The 19,319-nt window shown below is 49.0% G+C and overlaps 1 protein-coding gene across 6 annotated transcripts in view; it reads left to right on the forward strand.

Moving 5' to 3' along the window:
* The window catches only part of ST3GAL3 (ST3 beta-galactoside alpha-2,3-sialyltransferase 3), a 1,285,176-nt gene that overhangs the window by 1,202,731 nt on the left and 63,126 nt on the right, over positions 1-19,319 (forward strand). For all 6 annotated transcript variants that reach the window (XM_078661151.1, XM_078661230.1, XM_078660924.1 and 3 more), the window contains one exon: positions 11,809-11,955. In XM_078661151.1, coding sequence (XP_078517277.1) covers positions 11,809-11,955 — 147 coding nt within the window. The remainder of the gene's footprint in view (positions 1-11,808; positions 11,956-19,319) is intronic.

The following is a 19,319-nucleotide window of genomic DNA, read 5'->3' on the forward strand; positions in this document are numbered from 1 at the left end:
TGTTCACTTGGCCACTGGATTCAAGATAGCCTGGCTGATGAGGATTATGAATCCGAAACCGGTCCCAGGATGCTTGTTTCCGGTCCAGGGAAGACATGGGCTTGGCAGTTCGGGCTGGACTGTTCCCATGAGGCACAGGGTCAGACTGATTTGCATATAGCCATGTCTGAACTGGGGTGGCTGAGTGAACTAAAGAATGGTGATGGATTAAACCCAGATCAGTTGACTGGGGGTGAGTGTTTGATTTGTTCAAACTCTCCGTCCATCATCCCCTTTTGTATCGCTTTGTTCGCCCTAAGTGTGGCAGGGTATGCTCAGACGTGAGTCCCTTGTTCACTTGGCCACTGGATTCAAGATAGCCTGGCTGATGAGGATTATGAATCCGAAACCGGTCCCAGTATGCTTGTTTCCGGTCCAGGGAAGACATGGCTTGGCAGTTCGGGCTGGACTGTTCCCATGAGGCACAGGGTCAGACTGATTTGCATATAGCCATGTCTGAACTGTGGTGGCTGATTGAACTAAAGAATGGTGATGGATTAAACCCAGATCAGTTGACTGGGGGTGAGTGTTTGATTTGTTCAAACTCTCCGTCCATCATCCCCTTTTGTATCGAACCAAATACACCTCCTTGAATACAAAATCACTCTGAGAAACCACATGCAACTCTTGGAAACCAACAGCACACTAGGGAACCACGTACACCTGGGAAACCACATACACATTCTGGAAACCAACAGTAGCCCAGGAAACCACCCACACTTCCTGGAATACAACACCACTCTAAGAAACCACATACCACTCTTGGAAACAAACAGCAACCTGGGGAACCAAATACACCTCCTGGAATACAAAATCACACTGAGAAACCACATGCAACTCTTGGAAACCAACAGCACCCCAGGGAACCACGTACACCTGGGAAACCACATACACATTCTGGAAACCAACAGTAGCCCAGGAAACCACCCACACCTCCTGGAATACAACACCACTCTGAGAAACCGCATACCATTCTTGGAAACAAACAGCAACCTGGGGAACCAAATACACCTCATGGAAGCAAGCAGCACCCTGGAAAACCACATACACCTCCTGGAATACAACACCACATTGGGAAACCACTTACACCTGCTGGAATACAACACCACCCTGGGAAACCACTTACACCTGCTGGAATACACCACCACTGGGAAGCCACATACACCTCCTGGAATACAACACCACCCTGGGAAACCACGTACACCTTCTGGAATACAACAGCACCCCGGGAAACCACTTACACCTGCTGGAATACAACACCACCATGGAAAACCACTTACACCCTCTGGAATATAATACCACTGGGAAACCACATACACGTCCTGGAATACACCACCACCCTGGGAAACCACATACAAGACTCGGAAACCAACAGCAACCCAGGAAACGACTACATCTCCTGGAAGCAAACACCACCCTGGGAAACCACATACACCTCCTGGAATACAACACCACCCTGGGAAACCACGTACACCTTCTGGAATACACCACCACCCAGGGAAACCACATACAAGACTCGGAAACCAACAGCACCCCAGGAAACCACATACTCCTTCTAGAAACCAACAGCACCCCAGGAAACCACATACACCACCTTGAATACAGCACCACTGGGAAACCACATACAAGACTCGGAAACCAACAGCACCCCAGGGAACCACATACACCTCCTGGAATACAACACCAACCTGGGAAACCACTTACACCTGCTGGAATACACCACCTCCCTGGGAATCCACTTACACCTGCTGGAATACAACACCACTGGGAAATCACACACACCTCCTGGAATACAACACCACCATGGGAAACCACTTACACCTGCTGGAATACACCACCACTGGGAAACCACTTACACCTGCTGTAATACAACACCACTGGGAAACCACGTACACCTTCTGGAATACAACACAACTGGGAAACCACATATACCTCCTAGAATACAACACCACCATGGGAAACCACTTACACCTGCTGAAATACAACACCACTGGGAAACCACTTACACCTCCTGGAATACAACACCACCATGGGAAACCACTTACACCTCCTGGAATACAACACCACCATGGGAAACCACTTACACCTGCTGGAATACAACACCACTAGGAAACCACATACACCTCCTAGAATACAACACCATCCTGGGAAACCACGTACACCTTCTGGAATACACCACCACTGGGAAACCACATACACCACCACCCTGGGAAACCACATACAAGACTCGGAAACCAACAGCACCCCAGCAGCCCACATACACCTCCTGGAATACAGCACCACTGCGAAACCACTTACACCTTCTGGAATACACCACCACCATGGGAAACCACTTACACCCTCTGGAATACAATACCACTGGGAAACCACATGCACCTCCTGGAATACAGCACCACTTGGAAACCACATACAAGACTCGGAAACCAACAGCACCCCAGGAAACCACTACACCTCCTGGAAGCAAGCACCACCCTGGGAAACCACATAACCCTCCTGGAATACAACACCACCCTCAGAAACCACTTACACCTGCTGGAATACAACACCACTTACACCTGCTGGAATACAACACCACTGGGAAACCACTTACACCCTCTGGAATACAATACCACTGGGAAACCACATACACGTCCTGGAATACACCACCACCCTGGGAAACCACATACAAGACTTGGAAACCAACAGCAACCCAGGAAACGACTACATCTCCTGGAAGCAAACACCACCCTGGGAAACCACATACACCTCCTGGAATACAACACCACCCTGGGAAACCACGTACACCTTCTGGAATACACCACCACCCAGGGAAACCACATACAAGACTCGGAAACCAACAGCACCCCAGGAAACCACATACTCCTTCTAGAAACCAACAGCACCCCAGGAAACCACATACACCTTCTTGAATACAGCACCACTGGGAAACCACATACAAGACTCGGAAACCAACAGCACCCCAGGGAACCACATACACCTCCTGGAATACAACACCAACCTGGGAAACCACTTACACCTGCAGGAATACACCACCTCCCTGGGAATCCACTTACACCTGCTGGAATACAACACCACTGGGAAATCACACACACCTCCTGGAATACAACACCACCATGGGAAACCACTTACACCTGCTGGAATACACCACCACTGGGAAACCACTTACACCTGCTGTAATACAACACCACTGGGAAACCACGTACACCTTCTGGAATACAACACAACTGGGAAACCACATACACCTCCTAGAATACAACACCACCATGGGAAACCACTTACACCTGCTGAAATACAACACCACTGGGAAACCACTTACACCTCCTGGAATACAACACCACCATGGGAAACCACTTACACCTCCTGGAATACAACACCACCATGGGAAACCACTTACACCTGCTGGAATACAACACCACTAGGAAACCACGTACACCTCCTAGAATACACCACCATCCTGGGAAACCACGTACACCTTCTGGAATACACCACCACTGGGAAACCACATACACCACCACCCTGGGAAACCACATACAAGACTCGGAAACCAACAGCACCCCAGCAGCCCACATACACCTCCTGGAATACAGCACCACTGCGAAACCACTTACACCTTCTGGAATACACCACCACCATGGGAAACCACTTACACCCTCTGGAATACAATACCACTGGGAAACCACATACACCTCCTGGAATACAGCACCACTGGGAAACCACATACAAGACTCGGAAACCAACAGCACCCCAGGAAACCACTACACCTCCTGGAAGCAAGCACCACCCTGGGAAACCACATACACCTCCTGGAATACAACACCACCCTGAGAAACCACGTACACCTGCTGAAATACAACACCACTTACACCTGCTGGAATACAACACCACTGGGAAACCACTTACACCCTCTGGAATACAATACCACTGGGAAACCACATACACCTCCTGGAATACTGCACCACGCTGGGAAACCACGTACACTTTCTGGAATACACCACCACCCTGGGAAACCACATACAAGAGTCGGAAACCAACAGCACCCCAGGAAACCACATACACCATCTGGAATACTGCACCACTGGGAAACCACATACAAGACTCGGAAACCAACAGCACCCCAGGAAAGCACCACCCTGGGAAACCACATACACCTCCTGGAATACAACACCACCCTGGGAAACCACGTACACCTTCTGGAATACACCACCACCCTGGGAAACCACATACAAGACTCGGAAACCAACAGCACCCCAGGAAACCACATACTCCTTCTAGAAACCAACAGCACCCCAGGAAACCACATACACCTTCTTGAATACAGCAACACTGGGAAACCACATACAAGACTCGGAAACCAACAGCACACCAGGGAACCACATACACCTCCTGGAATACAACACCAACCTGGGAAACCACTTACACCTGCTGGAATACACCACCACCCTGGGAAACCACTTACACCTGCTGGAATACAACACCACTGGGAAATCACATACACCTCCTGGAATACAACACCACCATGGGAAACCACTTACACCTGCTGAAATACAACACCACTGGGAAACCACTTACACCTCCTGGAATACAACACCACCATGGGAAACCACTTACACCTGCTGGAATACACCACCACTGGGAAACCACTTACACCTGCTGGAATACAACACCACTGGGAAACCACGTACACCTTCTGGAATACAACACAACTGGGAAATCACATACACCTCCTAGAATACAACACCACCATGGGAAACCACTTACACCTGCTGAAATACAACACCACTGGGAAACCACTTACACCTCCTGGAATACAACACCACCATGGGAAACCACTTACACCTCCTGGAATACAACACCACCATGGGAAACCACTTACACCTGCTGGAATACAACACCACTAGGAAACCACATACACCTCCTAGAATACACCACCATCCTGGGAAACCACGTACACCTTCTGGAATACACCACCACTGGGAAACCACATACACCACCACCCTGGGAAACCACATACAAGACTCTGAAACCAACAGCACCCCAGCAGCCCACATAAACCTCCTGGAATACAGCACCACTGCGAAACCACTTACACCTTCTGGAATACACCACCACCATGGGAAACCACTTACACCCTCTGGAATACAATACCACTGGGAAACCACATACACCTCCTGGAATACAGCACCACTGGGAAACCACATACAAGACTCGGAAACCAACAGCACCCCAGGAAACCACTAACCTCCTGGAAGCAAGCCCCACCCTGGGAAACCACATACACCTCCTGGAATACTACAATACTACACCACCCTGGGAAACCACTTACACCTGCTGGAATAAAACACCAGTGGGAAACCACTTACACCTGCTGGAATACAACACCACCCTGGGAAACCACTTACACCCTCTGGAATACAATACCACTGGGAAACCACATACACCTCCTGGAATACTGCACCACCCTGGGAAACCACGTACACTTTCTGGAATACACCACCACCCTGGGAAACCACATACAAGAGTCGGAAACCAACAGCACCCCAGGAAACCACATACACCATCTGGAATACTGCACCACTGGGAAACCACATACAAGACTCGGAAACCAACAGCACCCCAGGAAACCACTACAACTCCTGGAAGCAAGTACCACCCTGGGAAACCACGTACACCTTCTGGAAACCAAGAGCACACTGGGAAACCACACACACAATTCTTCGAAACCAAGAGCACCCCAGGGAACCACATGCCACTTGGAAAACAGGAGCTCCTAGGAAACCACGTACATCTCCTGGAATACACCACCACCACATACAATGTTTGGAAACAAAAATCACCTCCGGGAATCTCATGCCACTCTTGGAAACCAACAGTACCCCCAGAAACCACATACACTTCCTAGAATCCAAAACCACCCTGGAGAACCACATAGAACTCTTGGAAACCGCTGGCATCCAGTGGAACTTATATAACTCTTGGAAACCGACAGTACCCCAGGGAATGACATACCACTCTTGGAAAGCAAAGCACTCCGGGAAATCACATACAACTCTTGGAAACCAACAGCACCCTGAGAAACCACATATGCCTCTTGCAATCCAACACCAGCTTGGGAAAACACATACAATCAATAGAAACCGTCAGCACCCCGGGGAAACACATACAAATCTTGGAAACCGACAACACCCTTGGAAACCACATACAAGTCTTGAAGCCACCACCAACACCACCCGGGAAACCACATACAGCTCCTGGAACCCAGCACCACTTTGGGGAATCACACACTTCCCTGGAAGCCAACACCACCCCGGGAAACCACATACACTTTCTGAAAGCCAACACCACCTTGGGGAATCACATATACCTCCTGGAAGCCAATAGCACCCCAGAAATCAAATACACCTTGTGGAAGCTCACATTATACCGGTAAACCACATACACCTCTCTGGAGTCAACAGCATCCCAGGAAACCACATACCCCTCCTGGAAGCCGACAGCACCTCGGGAACCATATACAGTTCTTAGAAGCAAAAAGCACTTTGGGAAACCACATGCACCTCCCTGGAAGCCACCACCGCCCTGGAAATCTACATGCATCTCCCTGGTAGCTAACACCACCCGGGAAACCACATGCACCTCCCTGGAAGCCAACACCACCATCACCGGGAAAACACATGCACCTCTGTAGAAGCAAACAGCTCCTTGTGATTCTATATACACCGTCTGGAAGCCAACAGCATCTTGGGGAACCACATCCAGCTCCTGGAAGGCAACAGCACCATGGGGAACAACATATAACACCTGCAAACCAACAGCACCCCGGACACCACATGCACCTCCCTGACACCTAGGAAGACTTCCCTGACAAGAATAGATGCTCAAGCCTCATGACCCGGCACATTGCTAGTAGTCCGCTGAGCCCCCATTAATACTAGCACCAACACCAAGAAATCCCCAACTCCACTGGAATCTACTGACACCACCCGGAAGTCACCCCAACACTCTCCACCCCCAAAGGCATCAACTTAATCTGAAAGCCGTTAGTACATTTATGGCATAGATTGGCGCAACTGCTTAGACACCCACCATCTACTGGTAGGTACCTAGACCTTACTGGAAGCCATCAACTTTACATAGTTGGGCAAAATCACCTCCCTGGAAGCAACTCTTCTCCCACCACTTGAATCCACCAGCACCCCCTGGCATGCACTGGGATCCCTTTCTCTTCGTCCAGCACATTGCTGCATGTCAACCGAACCAAGCTGGTAGCCAGCAATACCTTCCTAGTATGGTTTGGCACACATGCCTCTTCTCGTACTATACCTCTGCCATTGTTGGGTACATATATCTCATTCCCATCCCTTCTCTAGGTGTAGAGAGCATCCCCCTGGCATGGACTGGCAAACATGCACCATCTTCCTTTACATTACTGAGAGTGGCTCTCCGCCCACTGGCATGGAGTGGCACACACACACCACCTTCCTTTACATTACTGTGAGCAGCGCTCCATCCGCTGGCATGGGGTGACACATGCATCTTCTTCCTTCTCATTACTTAGAGCAGCTCTCCACTCACTGGCATGGAGTGGCACACCATCTTCTTTTACATTACTGAGAGCGACTCTCTACCTGCTGGCATGGACTGGCACCCATGCATCATCTTCAGCTACATTACTGAGAGCGGCTCTCCGCCCGCTGGTGTGGACTGGCAAGCATTTGCCATCTTCAGCTACATTACTGAGAGCGGTTCTCCACCCACTGGTATGGAGTGGCACATGCATCATCTTCCCTTAATTACTGAGAGTGGCTCTCAACTCACTGGCATGGAGTGGCACACACGCGGCATCTCCAGTTACATTACTGAGAGCAGCTCCCCCCGCATCCCCCCACTAGCACAAAGTGGCACACTTGAGCAGCCTTCTGCTACATACTAAGAGCAGCTATCCACCCGTTGGCACGGACTAGCACACAGGCCTCTTCTCCCTCGATATCACCTCTTTCCGTCCAGATCCATACAATCTGCTGCCTTAAAGTTGGCATGGATTGGCACCTGTGCACCATTTTCTGCTTCACTTCTGCTAGCCCTATATAACCACTGGCATTGAGTGCCACATGTACCAGCTTCCACTTCATACTGAGAGTGGCTCTCCACCTGCTGGTATAGAGTGGCATGCATGCGCTGTATTCCACTTCATTAATGAAGCAGCCATCTGACCACTGGCATGGAGTGCTATACGGTTGTTGGTCCATTACATCAATGTAAGATGTCAGCTGCTGGCATGGGTTGGCATGCAGATCGTCTGCCTCAGTTCACAGACCAATTATCGAGTTATTACTAATGGGCGGCTCCCTGGTCACTCTTGTGTTGCCTCCAAGAACACCCAGTGGTTCTTGGCTGTTGAGACTTTGCACACAAGTCCTTCCAGAGAGGCCAGCTATAGACGGGAACTAGATGTGGTGTAGAGGCCCAGCCCTTCGCGCTTGCCCACTCTTGACCAAGAGACAGTAGGTGTTCTTCAACTTCCATGCATATATATATATTTAAAGGCCGGGTCCCCGAGTCCTCTTGTGGCCCTATGGATGGGCCTGGAGGAGCAACTGCCCCAGACCCACAGGTGCCTTAGCTGTCAGCTAAGGGAATATGATCTGGTGGAGCTGCTCAGGGCCAGTGACACACTGCCCTGCATTCATTTACACCAGACCCTGCACAAAACCCTATGCAGTAGGTGCACCGTTGGTTCCCTGGTCCCCGTCACCCCGTCACGAATTACAGCGGGCCACAACATGTGGTCACCAACACAAGACTTGGTGCAGGCAGTAGACTGGTTACTGGGAGTCGACACGATACACAGTTGTTACTACCACTTTGATAAGGGATGTTTTTAGATCAATGACCCCCAGCAAGAGATCTAGTACAGGGTAATGGGCCTGAATGTAGGATCTGTGCACACAGTCAGAGTACACCAGTACTAGCCCCTCTCCCAGTGAATGCCAGAGCCACCTTACAGAAGGGAAACTATGATCGGGTTAAGGAGCCCTGTCTGGGAGGAGGTGCAGGGTGTCGGTATTCTGAGCTAGATCCATAAGCCACCTATTACTGAGGCCACGCCCACCTGCCTTGTTTAGAAGCGCAGTGTCTTCAAGTACAATTATTAACGCTGAATCATAGACATCGACAAAAGCCACCCACGTGGCCCCCCTCAAGCTCCTGCCCTTTTTAGGTCTCGCCTAGGCAGCACATGCGCTGTCTCTTCGAGTCATGCTGTACTCACTCTGGGGGCTTACAGCCTGCCCATCGCTTTTGATTTGTTAATTAGACTGTAGTTTGCAAAGGCTTGCTTCCAGATGGTTAATCTTTGCTATATGTCCCTCCTTTTCCTGTCTTGCTCCCTCCCATGGAGCATTGGTCTAATACTTGCATTCTTTCACTTTAGTGTATTTAGCTTTGTGTATACACACTATGTTTTTTCGTTGCAGAGTGTCGGTATTTTTTCAAGGTTATATTTTCTTATGTCATGTTGGTAATGCTTGTGGGAAATGCATCCTAAGCTTTTTTATTATGTGTGCTTTATTTGTCTAGCCAGGCTTTCCTGTGTTGGAGGTGGTTTTGTAATTTATGTGCTTTTTTCCTGCTTTTTTACATAGCGTGAGCTCCACTCGAAGGGATCAAACTGGTTTACATGAGCACCAGTTGCATTAGACACAGGGACCCATTCACAAGTATAGAAAATTCACAGGCAGCCAGAGATTACGTTATTTGCCCAGAAACACAGGATGTTGAGCCTCCTGCCGAGTGGGACAAATTCACAAGCACAGAGAATTAACAGGCACCAAGATTACGTGATTTTCCCAGAAACACAGGCTATTGAGCCTCCTGCCGAGAATCAAACCGCTCTAGCCCTAGCAACAAGGTCAGTCCCTCTAACCCTTATACGGCATCTTCTCCACTCGAGATCAGCATGTAAGATGGCTGGCACTCCTTTTGGAATGCACAATTATAATGCATTCCCATTATGCATTCCACAGTAGCACCGGCCATCTTGTTTTCTACTGCTGCAGCTGAGTTAAGTAGTGTGTGAGTGTTTGTTCTGGTCAGAAACCGGTGTACTCCAAAGGGGGAACAGCTTGTTATGGGATAGATACAGAAAAGAAACAGTAACAATACCCACAATATTTCTAGGCAAGACAACGCAGGCATCCCTCTAGCCCCACACCCTAGTGATAAATTATTATGTGCAATCCAAATGAAACAGTGGTCTTTACGTACTAAAGATTATTAGAATAATGGTAGATCTTTCCACAGGACAAGCACTTTAAAGTTCTGCAAGTAGAGTAATGAGTCTAGTTATGGGCTAAATTTTAATCGGGGCATAGAACCAGAAACTGACTGTGCCACAAACTGTGATGTAAACTAAAGACAGGCCTGCGCCCTGACTGGTGCACTAGTCTCTCACGTATCCTGATTGTGTGCACACTGTCTTAACCATAGCAATAAGTAAAAGTTTGAAAACAACACTTTGCGACTGAAGTGTATCTCCCGTCATATACTTGTTTAGTTTCATTCACTAGCATCACCCCGTTAACTGGACAGCCTTGAACACTGTTAAATATAGTAGTGTGTTTTTGAGCTTTAGCTAACACCTCTATGCTGAAATCCAATACAATGTAATGTTTTTATTTTTGTACAGGCAGAAACATTCCATAAAGTTTTTGTTCTCACTAAGAACACTTCTTGAAAACACTCAGTTTTTCAGTGGGGCCACAGTAATCCCGCATTGCTTTGACCCCTCTTGCAATTTGTGTGCTATCTCAGATAACCTTTATTAATTGCCTGTGTACTGGTCACACAAATCTCTTTGAGGCTGGCCCCAATTTGCGTTCTAGCTTTCTGCCCAGCCCTCAGTGGTAATACATGCCATGTAAATGCAGTTACAATACAATATAACCATCCTGGTCTATACTAGTACCATAACACTCAGCAGTCGTATAGTTGATTTATTGTTCATACAGATTGCATAATAATATCCTTATACTACTTGACACTCTCACACTCACGTATGACAAAACTGCTGCAAGCATGTCCATCACCCAGTACAGTGCCAGTCCGCAGAAATCAGCCACCCATCACCAGCGGAATACCCATGGAATAACGGAAGAGATCTGCCACTGGTGGACTTTATTTTGGTCCACCACTTCAGGTCACAACAAGCTTCATACTATTACTGCTTCTTGACATCTCACAGCGACAGTCAGATGTGGGATGATATTACCAAACTGCTCCCTCTCTTCACCATGTCTTCCTCCAACTTAAGCCTACTCAGGATCATAAACTTTAAACTAAATATCTCAGAATGGACATCACAGTGCAGTAACCAACGTAGTGGATTGTTAGGATTGTTATTATAAGAACAGCCAAAGCTGCCAGATTACTGACAATCATAAACTGTGTGCCTTTCTCACACATGTCTTCATCCACCACACTGCTAAGCGCTGCGACACACAATATCAGCACCTGGGTGGTCATTACACGTAACACAGAAACACACATAAGATCAAAACAGAGACAGCACACTCCCAACCACACATCCTACATGGTGCAGTATGCTAGCCATTAGGCAAGTGCTTCAGCGCCCCACATAGGGGTAGAAAGCATTGCAAACATGTTACAATGCTGTACAGTACAATAAAGTTGTGTTCTTGATGCCACCTCGCCCATAGCTTTTACAGTGCCAATTCTGCGTCATCTGATCACGGGTTCTTTTTCCATCCCCAGAACATCCCAACCTTGGGCAGCGTTGCTATCACCATGGCACTACACAACTGTGACGAAGTCGCCGTTGCCGGCTTTGGGTACGACATGAACTTGCCAAATGCACCACTGCACTACTACGAGAACATTAAGATGTCCGCCATCAAAGAGGTAAGGCATCTCAAAGTGCCTAGTAGTGTCTGAGGATCTGATGGAGCTGTGCTTTTCCTCCTTGTCAATATCTGAAGATCCGATAGGCCAGTGTCCTTCCACTTGCCAGAATCCGATGACCTGGTAAGGCAATGTTCTTCCTCAAAGGCAGTGTGTGGTGATCTGATAGACCACATTCGTTTCTAGGCAAAACTAAACAAGACGATGGGGGTCCTCTCCTGTGTGCACTGGAAAGCTATTTATTGTTTATCTGCAACCTATTAATTTACTGTGAACACGCTCAACTTCTAATGGTTCATCGTCACCAACCACTAGCACACTAAATTACCCCTAATCCAGAAGGAACATTTTTAGTGTTACAACAAATTATTGTTATCACATTTCAATATCAAAAATCCAAAAGAAGATCTTCCAGTAGTATGATTTACAGTTCTTTTCTTTATTCAGTCAAATCATCCATGTCAGCCAACTTGAAAAACAGTTAATACTTTTAACAGCCAACGCGTTTCGTCCCCATCCGGGACATCATCAGGGCTCCAACCAATTTGAATCCACTTGGTCGATATCTAACCTTGAACGCTAATTCTGCTGCAACTGATTGGTCCAAAAGGTAATTTGTCTTTAGTTCCTATTGGTTCATTTTCCAAAAACCAAACCGCATCTCAGATGAAAGAGTTCCCTCTTATCACCCAATTCTGCTCACCATCTTCAATATGTGCACCACTTCAACTTTTAAAAATCCAAGACTAACACCATATCCCAGTTGCTCAAATTCTTAGTGAGCTCAAATCCTGCTCTCACTCCTCGACGTGTTTATAAATTCAGCTCTTTCATAAGTGAGTTTGTACTTCTAATGCCAAAAGTCAGGGCGGTAACACGAGGTGGTGGCAGCTCCTCGTTACCCGCTCGTGAGGTGGGCAGATTGCGAGTGATTTCTCTTCTGCTTTTTACTTTAACCACCAGCTGTGTTTTTAAAACTGTTTGGAACTTTGTAAAAATAACTTTTTAAACTCCTGTGTTCGTGGAACGCTCCTTCCGCCCCGGTCCACCGCGGTTCTGTGTGCCGTTTGTTGTGGAGGGCAGGGTAGGGCGCCATCTTGCGTGAGTCCCGGATCCCGGCGGGACCGTAGGCAGCGGTCTAGCTGGGGGAGGGGCTTGGGTCATAAATTGACAGCTTGTGTGGGGGCCGGTGCGGTAACACAAGGTGGTGGCAGCTCCTCGTTACCCGCTCGTGAGGTGGGCAGATTGCGAGTGATTTCTCTTCTGCTTTTTACTTTAACCACCAGCTGTGTTTTTAAAACTGTTTGGAACTTAGTAAAAATAACTTTTTAAACTCCTGTGTTCGTGGAACGCTCTTTCCGCCCCGGTCCACCACGGCTCTGTGTGCCATTTGTTGTGGAGGGCAGGGTAGGGCGCCATCCTGCGTGAGTCCCGGATCCCGGCGGGACCGTAGGCAGCGGTCTAGCTGGGGGAGGGGCTTGGGGCATAAATTGACAGCTTGTGTGGGGGCCGGTGCGGTAACACGAGGTGGTGGCAGCTCCTCGTTACCCGCTCGTGAGTTGGGCAGATTGCGAGTGATTTCTCTTCTGCTTTTTACTTTAACCACCAGCTGTGTTTTTAAAACTGTTTGGAACTTTGTAAAAAAAACTTTTTAAACTCCTGTGTTCGTGGAACACTCCTTCCGCCCGGTCCACCGCGGCTCTGTGTGCTGTTTGTTGTGGACGGCAGGGTAGGGCGCCATCTTGCGTGAGTCCCGGATCCCGGCGGGACCTTAGGCAGCGGTCTAGCTCGGGGAGGGGCTTGGGGCATAAATTGCATATGGCAGCTCGGATGTGCAGCGGGCGCGCCAGCGCCAAAGGAGAGCCCGTCTGTGCCCGTCCGTGCTCGGGACGCGCACAGCGCCAGTTACTCTGCTTAATGTTTTTCGCGCCGGATAGCTGGCAAGTTAAGGTATGGTCGTAATGAGTTATTGATGTTAAATAGAGCCAAATGTCGGAGTGGCAGTCAGTGGGAAGTCGCTGGCGGCACCTCTAAGATATGCCCTACCTGCCTTTTTTGCTTCCACCCCACTATTTCTTGCCCTGTCCCGCAAAGTGCTAACCATACCATGATCTCAGCGGCAGTAATTAATGCCCGGTCTCTGGTTAAGCATGCTGCTGATATTTTTGAGCTCCTGGCAAATGGCCACTTGATCTATTTTTTATTACCAAGACATGGTTAAATGGTTCCTGTGCCCCGGTGGTGGAACTTGCCATTCCTAGAGGTTTCAAAATTATGAGGGCGGAGCGCTCTGCGGGAAGGGGAGGCGGTGTGGCTGTGGTGTTTAAGGATAAATGGACCTTTTCCTATGAGCCCTCAGACGACCTGGGTGAAGTGGAGGTGCTTCACTTCTCTCTTACTTTTAACCCTCATTTTAAGTTGGGCGGCACTTTGGTGTATCGGCCCCCAGGACCCGCAGGGCAGTTTATCACTACCTTGGAGGATGTGATTGTGCCCCGTGCACTGAGATTCCCGAAGTTCCTCCTGCTAGGGGATTTCAATATCCATGCGGATGCTCCGGATTCCACGGAGGCACATTGCCTAGTGGATGCCCTGAATCTTGCTCAGCTCAAACAGTGGGTTAAGACTCCGACGCATGCCTGGGGGACATTTACTTGATTTAGTTTGCTCCAATTTTAATATTTCCTTGTCGTACCCTGAAAGTGTGACATGGTCTGATCATGATCTGATCAGCTTCTCCTGGCTATTGGATAAACCTGCCGGGGCTTGTGCTATTTCCCCCAACGCATGCCTTCAGAAGATTAATCTATCTATGCTCGCTGATACTCTATCCCGGGATCGACCCCTCCTGGGCTCTGAGGTATCTGATGCTGTGCAGAGTTTTAATGCATGTATTGGTAGGGGGGCTGCCTCTTCTGTGAATCAGGGATCTGCTCGCAGAATGCGTCTTTCCCCCTCCAAGCCTTGGTTCTCCCTCGCTTTGCGTGTAATGAAACTGTGCTGCAAAAAACTTGAACGTCGTTGGAGACTGGGCTATCAGCCGGCTGCTAAGACAGCTCTGCGAGCTGCCCAGAGAGATTATTATGCTGCGATTAGGACAGCAAAGGGAAATTATTATGCAGGAAGAATTGTGAAGGCTAACAATAATAGCAGAATTTTTTTTTTCATTGTTAAGAGTTTTCTCTCTCCATGCGCTGAGCAACCTATGTTACCTTCCTCAGAACAGTGGTGTGAGGATCTGTCCTCCTTCTTTACTGGTAAAATTGTGAAGATTCAGGACAATTTGCTTACCACCTGCCTCAACCAGATGACTTTGCCTCCCCTGCCTTCTCTGCCGCTTTTTTTACTTCCTACTTGCCAGTTTGAGGAATTCTCCCCCTCTGCTGAAGTGGACATTTTGGCTGTTTTGAGGGCCATGAAGTCTGGGTCTCCAATTGATCCATGTCCGGCACGTGTGTCGCAGGGACAGTATGTGCAGAGGTCACCCAGATTGTTAACCTCTCCTTTTCAACTGCGACAATTCCGACTTGCTGGAAGAAAGCTAAATTACAGCCGCTCCTAAAGAAATCTGGCTTGGATCCATCTGCCCCGTCCAGCTATCGTCCTATTTCTTTGCTACCGGTGCTAGCTAAGGTTTGCGAAAAGATGGCGTTTCGCCAGCTAGACAATTTTGTCGAGGCCTCCAATGTCTTGCACCCGGCTCAATCAGGGTTCCGGGCAGCTTATAGCACTGAAACAGCACTGGTTGAGATGTCAGAGGCGATTCGGGAGTGTCTGGATGGAGGTGGCAGAGCGGCTCTGATTTTGTTGGACCTCTTTGCCGCCTTCGATACGGTGCCCCATCGTCTTCTTCTCGCCAGGCTGTCTGCTATTGGCATTGCTGGCTCCGCTTTAGAGTGGCTGACGTCATTTCTGAATGAACGGACCCAGCAGGTGTGGATGCCGCCTCATGCGTCCTCTTCTAGGACACTGTCCACTGGGGTGCCTCAGTGGTCTACTCTCAGCCCCCTGCTGTTTAATGTTTATGTGACCCCTTTGATTTACCTGGCTGAGCAACCTGTGGCAAAAATAATTGCCTATGCTGACGACACCCAGCTTTTGTTTACTTGGCCAGGTGATAATCTGGACACTGCTCAGCTCTGTCTCTCATCGGTCTTCTGTTGGCTCGCACTTGCCCAACTGAAGTGCAATGAGGAAAAATCGGAAATTCTCCTCTATGGTGACTTTCCCAGTAATTTTAGGGAACTTCTGTGGCCATCGGGTGCTCCCCGCCCTAATTCCAGGGGCAGCCCGGTAAAAAACTTGGGTGTATGGTTCAGTGAAAATCTTAAATTTGAGGACCATAGAAAAAAAACTAACTGGCGTCTGTTTTGGCACTTTCAAGGCCCTTCGTAGATTTTTTTCCTTTACTTCCGAGAGAAGCCAAAGAGACGGTGTCACGTGCCCTTATTCTATCTCGGTTAGACTACGCTAATGCTTTGTTCAGTGGTATTCCAGCCTACCTGATCAAGCGTCTTCAGGTTATTCAGAATGCGGCGGCTAGACTTCTCTTTGACATCTCAAGGAGATCTAGTGTCTGTCATCATCTGCGTAGTCTACACTGGCTGCCTGTGGCACAACAGATTTTGTTTGAATCCCTGGTTCTCTCCTTCAGAGCTACGCATGATCAAGGGCCTCACTACCTGAGAAAGCATTTTTCTATGTATGTCTCCAACCGCTGCCTCAGATCGGCCAATCAGTGTCGGATGGTCCTTCCCCATTTTCAGCATGCTCGGCTGGGTGGACAGTCCATTTCTGTGATAGCAGGTAGAGCCTGGAAAGCTCTCCCCCTGCAACTCCGCGTTATTCAGGACATTGGTCTCTTCAAAAAGCTTTAAAAACACATCTCTTTAATATAACAACTTGAGTTCTCCCTTTCTGCCGTTTTGCCTACATGCACGAGTTCGCGCCAGGATACTCCAGAGTAATTGCGCGCGGTATAAAATTCTCTATAACATAACATAACATAATATTTCTGCGTTCCCCAAGTCTTTACAAGATCACCCTATATCATTCACGTCCAAAATATCGCAAGGCGTCTCCCTTCCGAATCTAAGAATTTGAGCAACTGGGATATGGTGTTAGTCTTGGATTTTTAAAAGTTGGAGTGGTGCACATATTGAAGATGGTGAGCAGAATTGGGTTATAAGAGGGAAGTCTTTCATCTGAGATACGGTTTAATTTTTGGAAAATGAACAAATAGGAATTAAAGACAAATTACATTTTGGACCAATCAGTTGCAGCAGAATTAAGGTTCAAGGTTAGATATCGACCCAGTGGATTCAAATTGGTTGGAGCCCTGATGATGTCCCGGATGGGGACGAAACGCGTTGGCTGTTAATAGCATTAACTGTTTTTCAAGTTGGCTGACATTGATTATTTGACTGTATAAAGCAAATAACTGTACATCATACTACTGGAAGATCTTCTTTTGGACTTTTGATATTGAAATGTGATAACAATAATTTGTTACTAAAACGCTCCTTCTAGATTAGGGGCACATTCCTTTCTACTTGACAGTGTCTGCTGATCTGATAGAGTGGTTTCCTTCCTTGAAGTTAGTGTGTGGGGATCTGAATGGGCAGTGTGCCTCCTGCAAGGCAGTGTGTGGGGATCTGAAAGGGCAGTGTCTCTCCTGCAAGGTAGTGTGTGCTGATCCGAAAGGGCAGTGTCCCTCCTGCAAGGTAGTGTGTGCTGATCTGAAAGGGCAGTGTCCCTCCTGCAAGGCAGTGTGTGCTGATCTGAAAGGGCAGTGTCTCTCCTGCAAGGTAGTGTGTGCTGATCTGAAAGGGCAGTGTCCCTCCTGCAAGGCAGTGTGTGCTGATCTGAAAGGGCAGTGTCCCTCCTGCAAGGCAGTGTGTGCTGATCTGAAAGGACAGTGTGTGCTGATCTGAAAGGGCAGTGTCCCTCCTGCAAGGCAGTGTTTGCTGATCTGAAAGGGCAGTGTCCCTCCTGCAAGGTAGTGTGTGCTGATCTGAAAGGGCAGTGTCCCTCCTGCAAGGCAGTGTGTGCTGATCTGAAAGGGCAGTGTCCCCCCTGCAAGGTAGTGTGTGCTGATCTGAAAGGGCAGTGTCCCTCCTGCAATGCAGTGTGTGCTGATCTGAAAGGGCAGTGTACCTCCTGCAATGCAGTGTGTGCTGATCTGAAAGGGCAGTGTCCCTCCTGCAAGGTAGTGTGTGCTGATCTGAAAGGGCAGTGTCCCTCCTGCAAGGCAGTGTGTGCTGATCTGATAGGGCAGTGTCCCTCCTGCAAGGCAGTGTGTGCTGATCTGAAAGGGCAGTGTCTCTCCTGCAAGGCAGTCTGTGCTGATCTGAAAGGGCAGTGTCCCTCCTGCAAGGCAGTGTGTGCTGATCTGAAAGGGCAGTGTCCCTCCTGCAAGGCAGTGTGTGCTGATCTGAACGGGCAGTGTCCCCCCTGCAAGGCAGTGTGTGCTGATTTGAAAGGGCAGTGTCCCTCCTGCAAGGCAGTGTGTGCTGATCTGATAGGGCAGTGTCCCTCCTGCAAGGCAGTGTGTGCTGATCTGAAAGGGCAGTGTCTCTCCTGCAAGGCAGTGTGTGCTGACCTGAACGGGCAGTGTCCCCCCTGCAAGGCAGTGTGTGCTGATCTGATTCCTGCAAGGCAGTGTGTGCTGACCTGAACGGGCAGTGTCCCTCCTGCAAGGCAGTGTGTGCTGATCTGATAGGGCAGTGTCCCTCCTGCAAGGCAGTGTGCGCTGATCTGAAAGGGCAGTGTCCCTCCAGCAAGGAAGTGTGTACTGATCTGAAATGGCAGTATCCCTCCTGCAAGGCAGTGTGTACTGATCTGATAGGGCAATGTCCCTCCTGCAAGGCAGTGTGTGCTGATCTGATAGGGCAGTGTCCCTCCTGCAAGGCAATGTGTGCTGATCTGAAAGGGCAGTGTCCCTCCTGCAAGGAAATGTGTGCTGATCTGAAAGGGCAGTGTCCCTCCTGCAAGGCAGTGTGTGCTGATCTGATAGGGCAGTGTCCTTCCTGCAAGGCAGTGTGTGCTGATCTGATAGGGCAGTGTCCCTCCTGCAAGGCAGTGTGTGCTGATCTGATAGGGCAGTGTCCCTCCTGCAAGGCAGTGTGTGCTGATCTGAAAGGGCAGTGTCCCTCCTGCAAGGCAGTGTGTGCTGATCTGATAGGGCAGTGTCCCTCCTGCAAGGCAGTGTGTGCTGATCTGATAGGGCAGTGCTCTTCCTTCTAGTCTCTCTGGCGTTCTGATAGGGTAGTGGACAATCTCTAGGAGGAGCGGTGTCACCAGATGCAGGTAGACACTGGTCTTCTCCAGTGTGGAAGGTACCTACCTCCTAGTGGCCCAGATGG

This window comes from Lissotriton helveticus, chromosome 1_1, assembly GCF_964261635.1.
Source record: "Lissotriton helveticus chromosome 1_1, aLisHel1.1, whole genome shotgun sequence".
Taxonomy (NCBI): domain Eukaryota; kingdom Metazoa; phylum Chordata; class Amphibia; order Caudata; family Salamandridae; genus Lissotriton; species Lissotriton helveticus.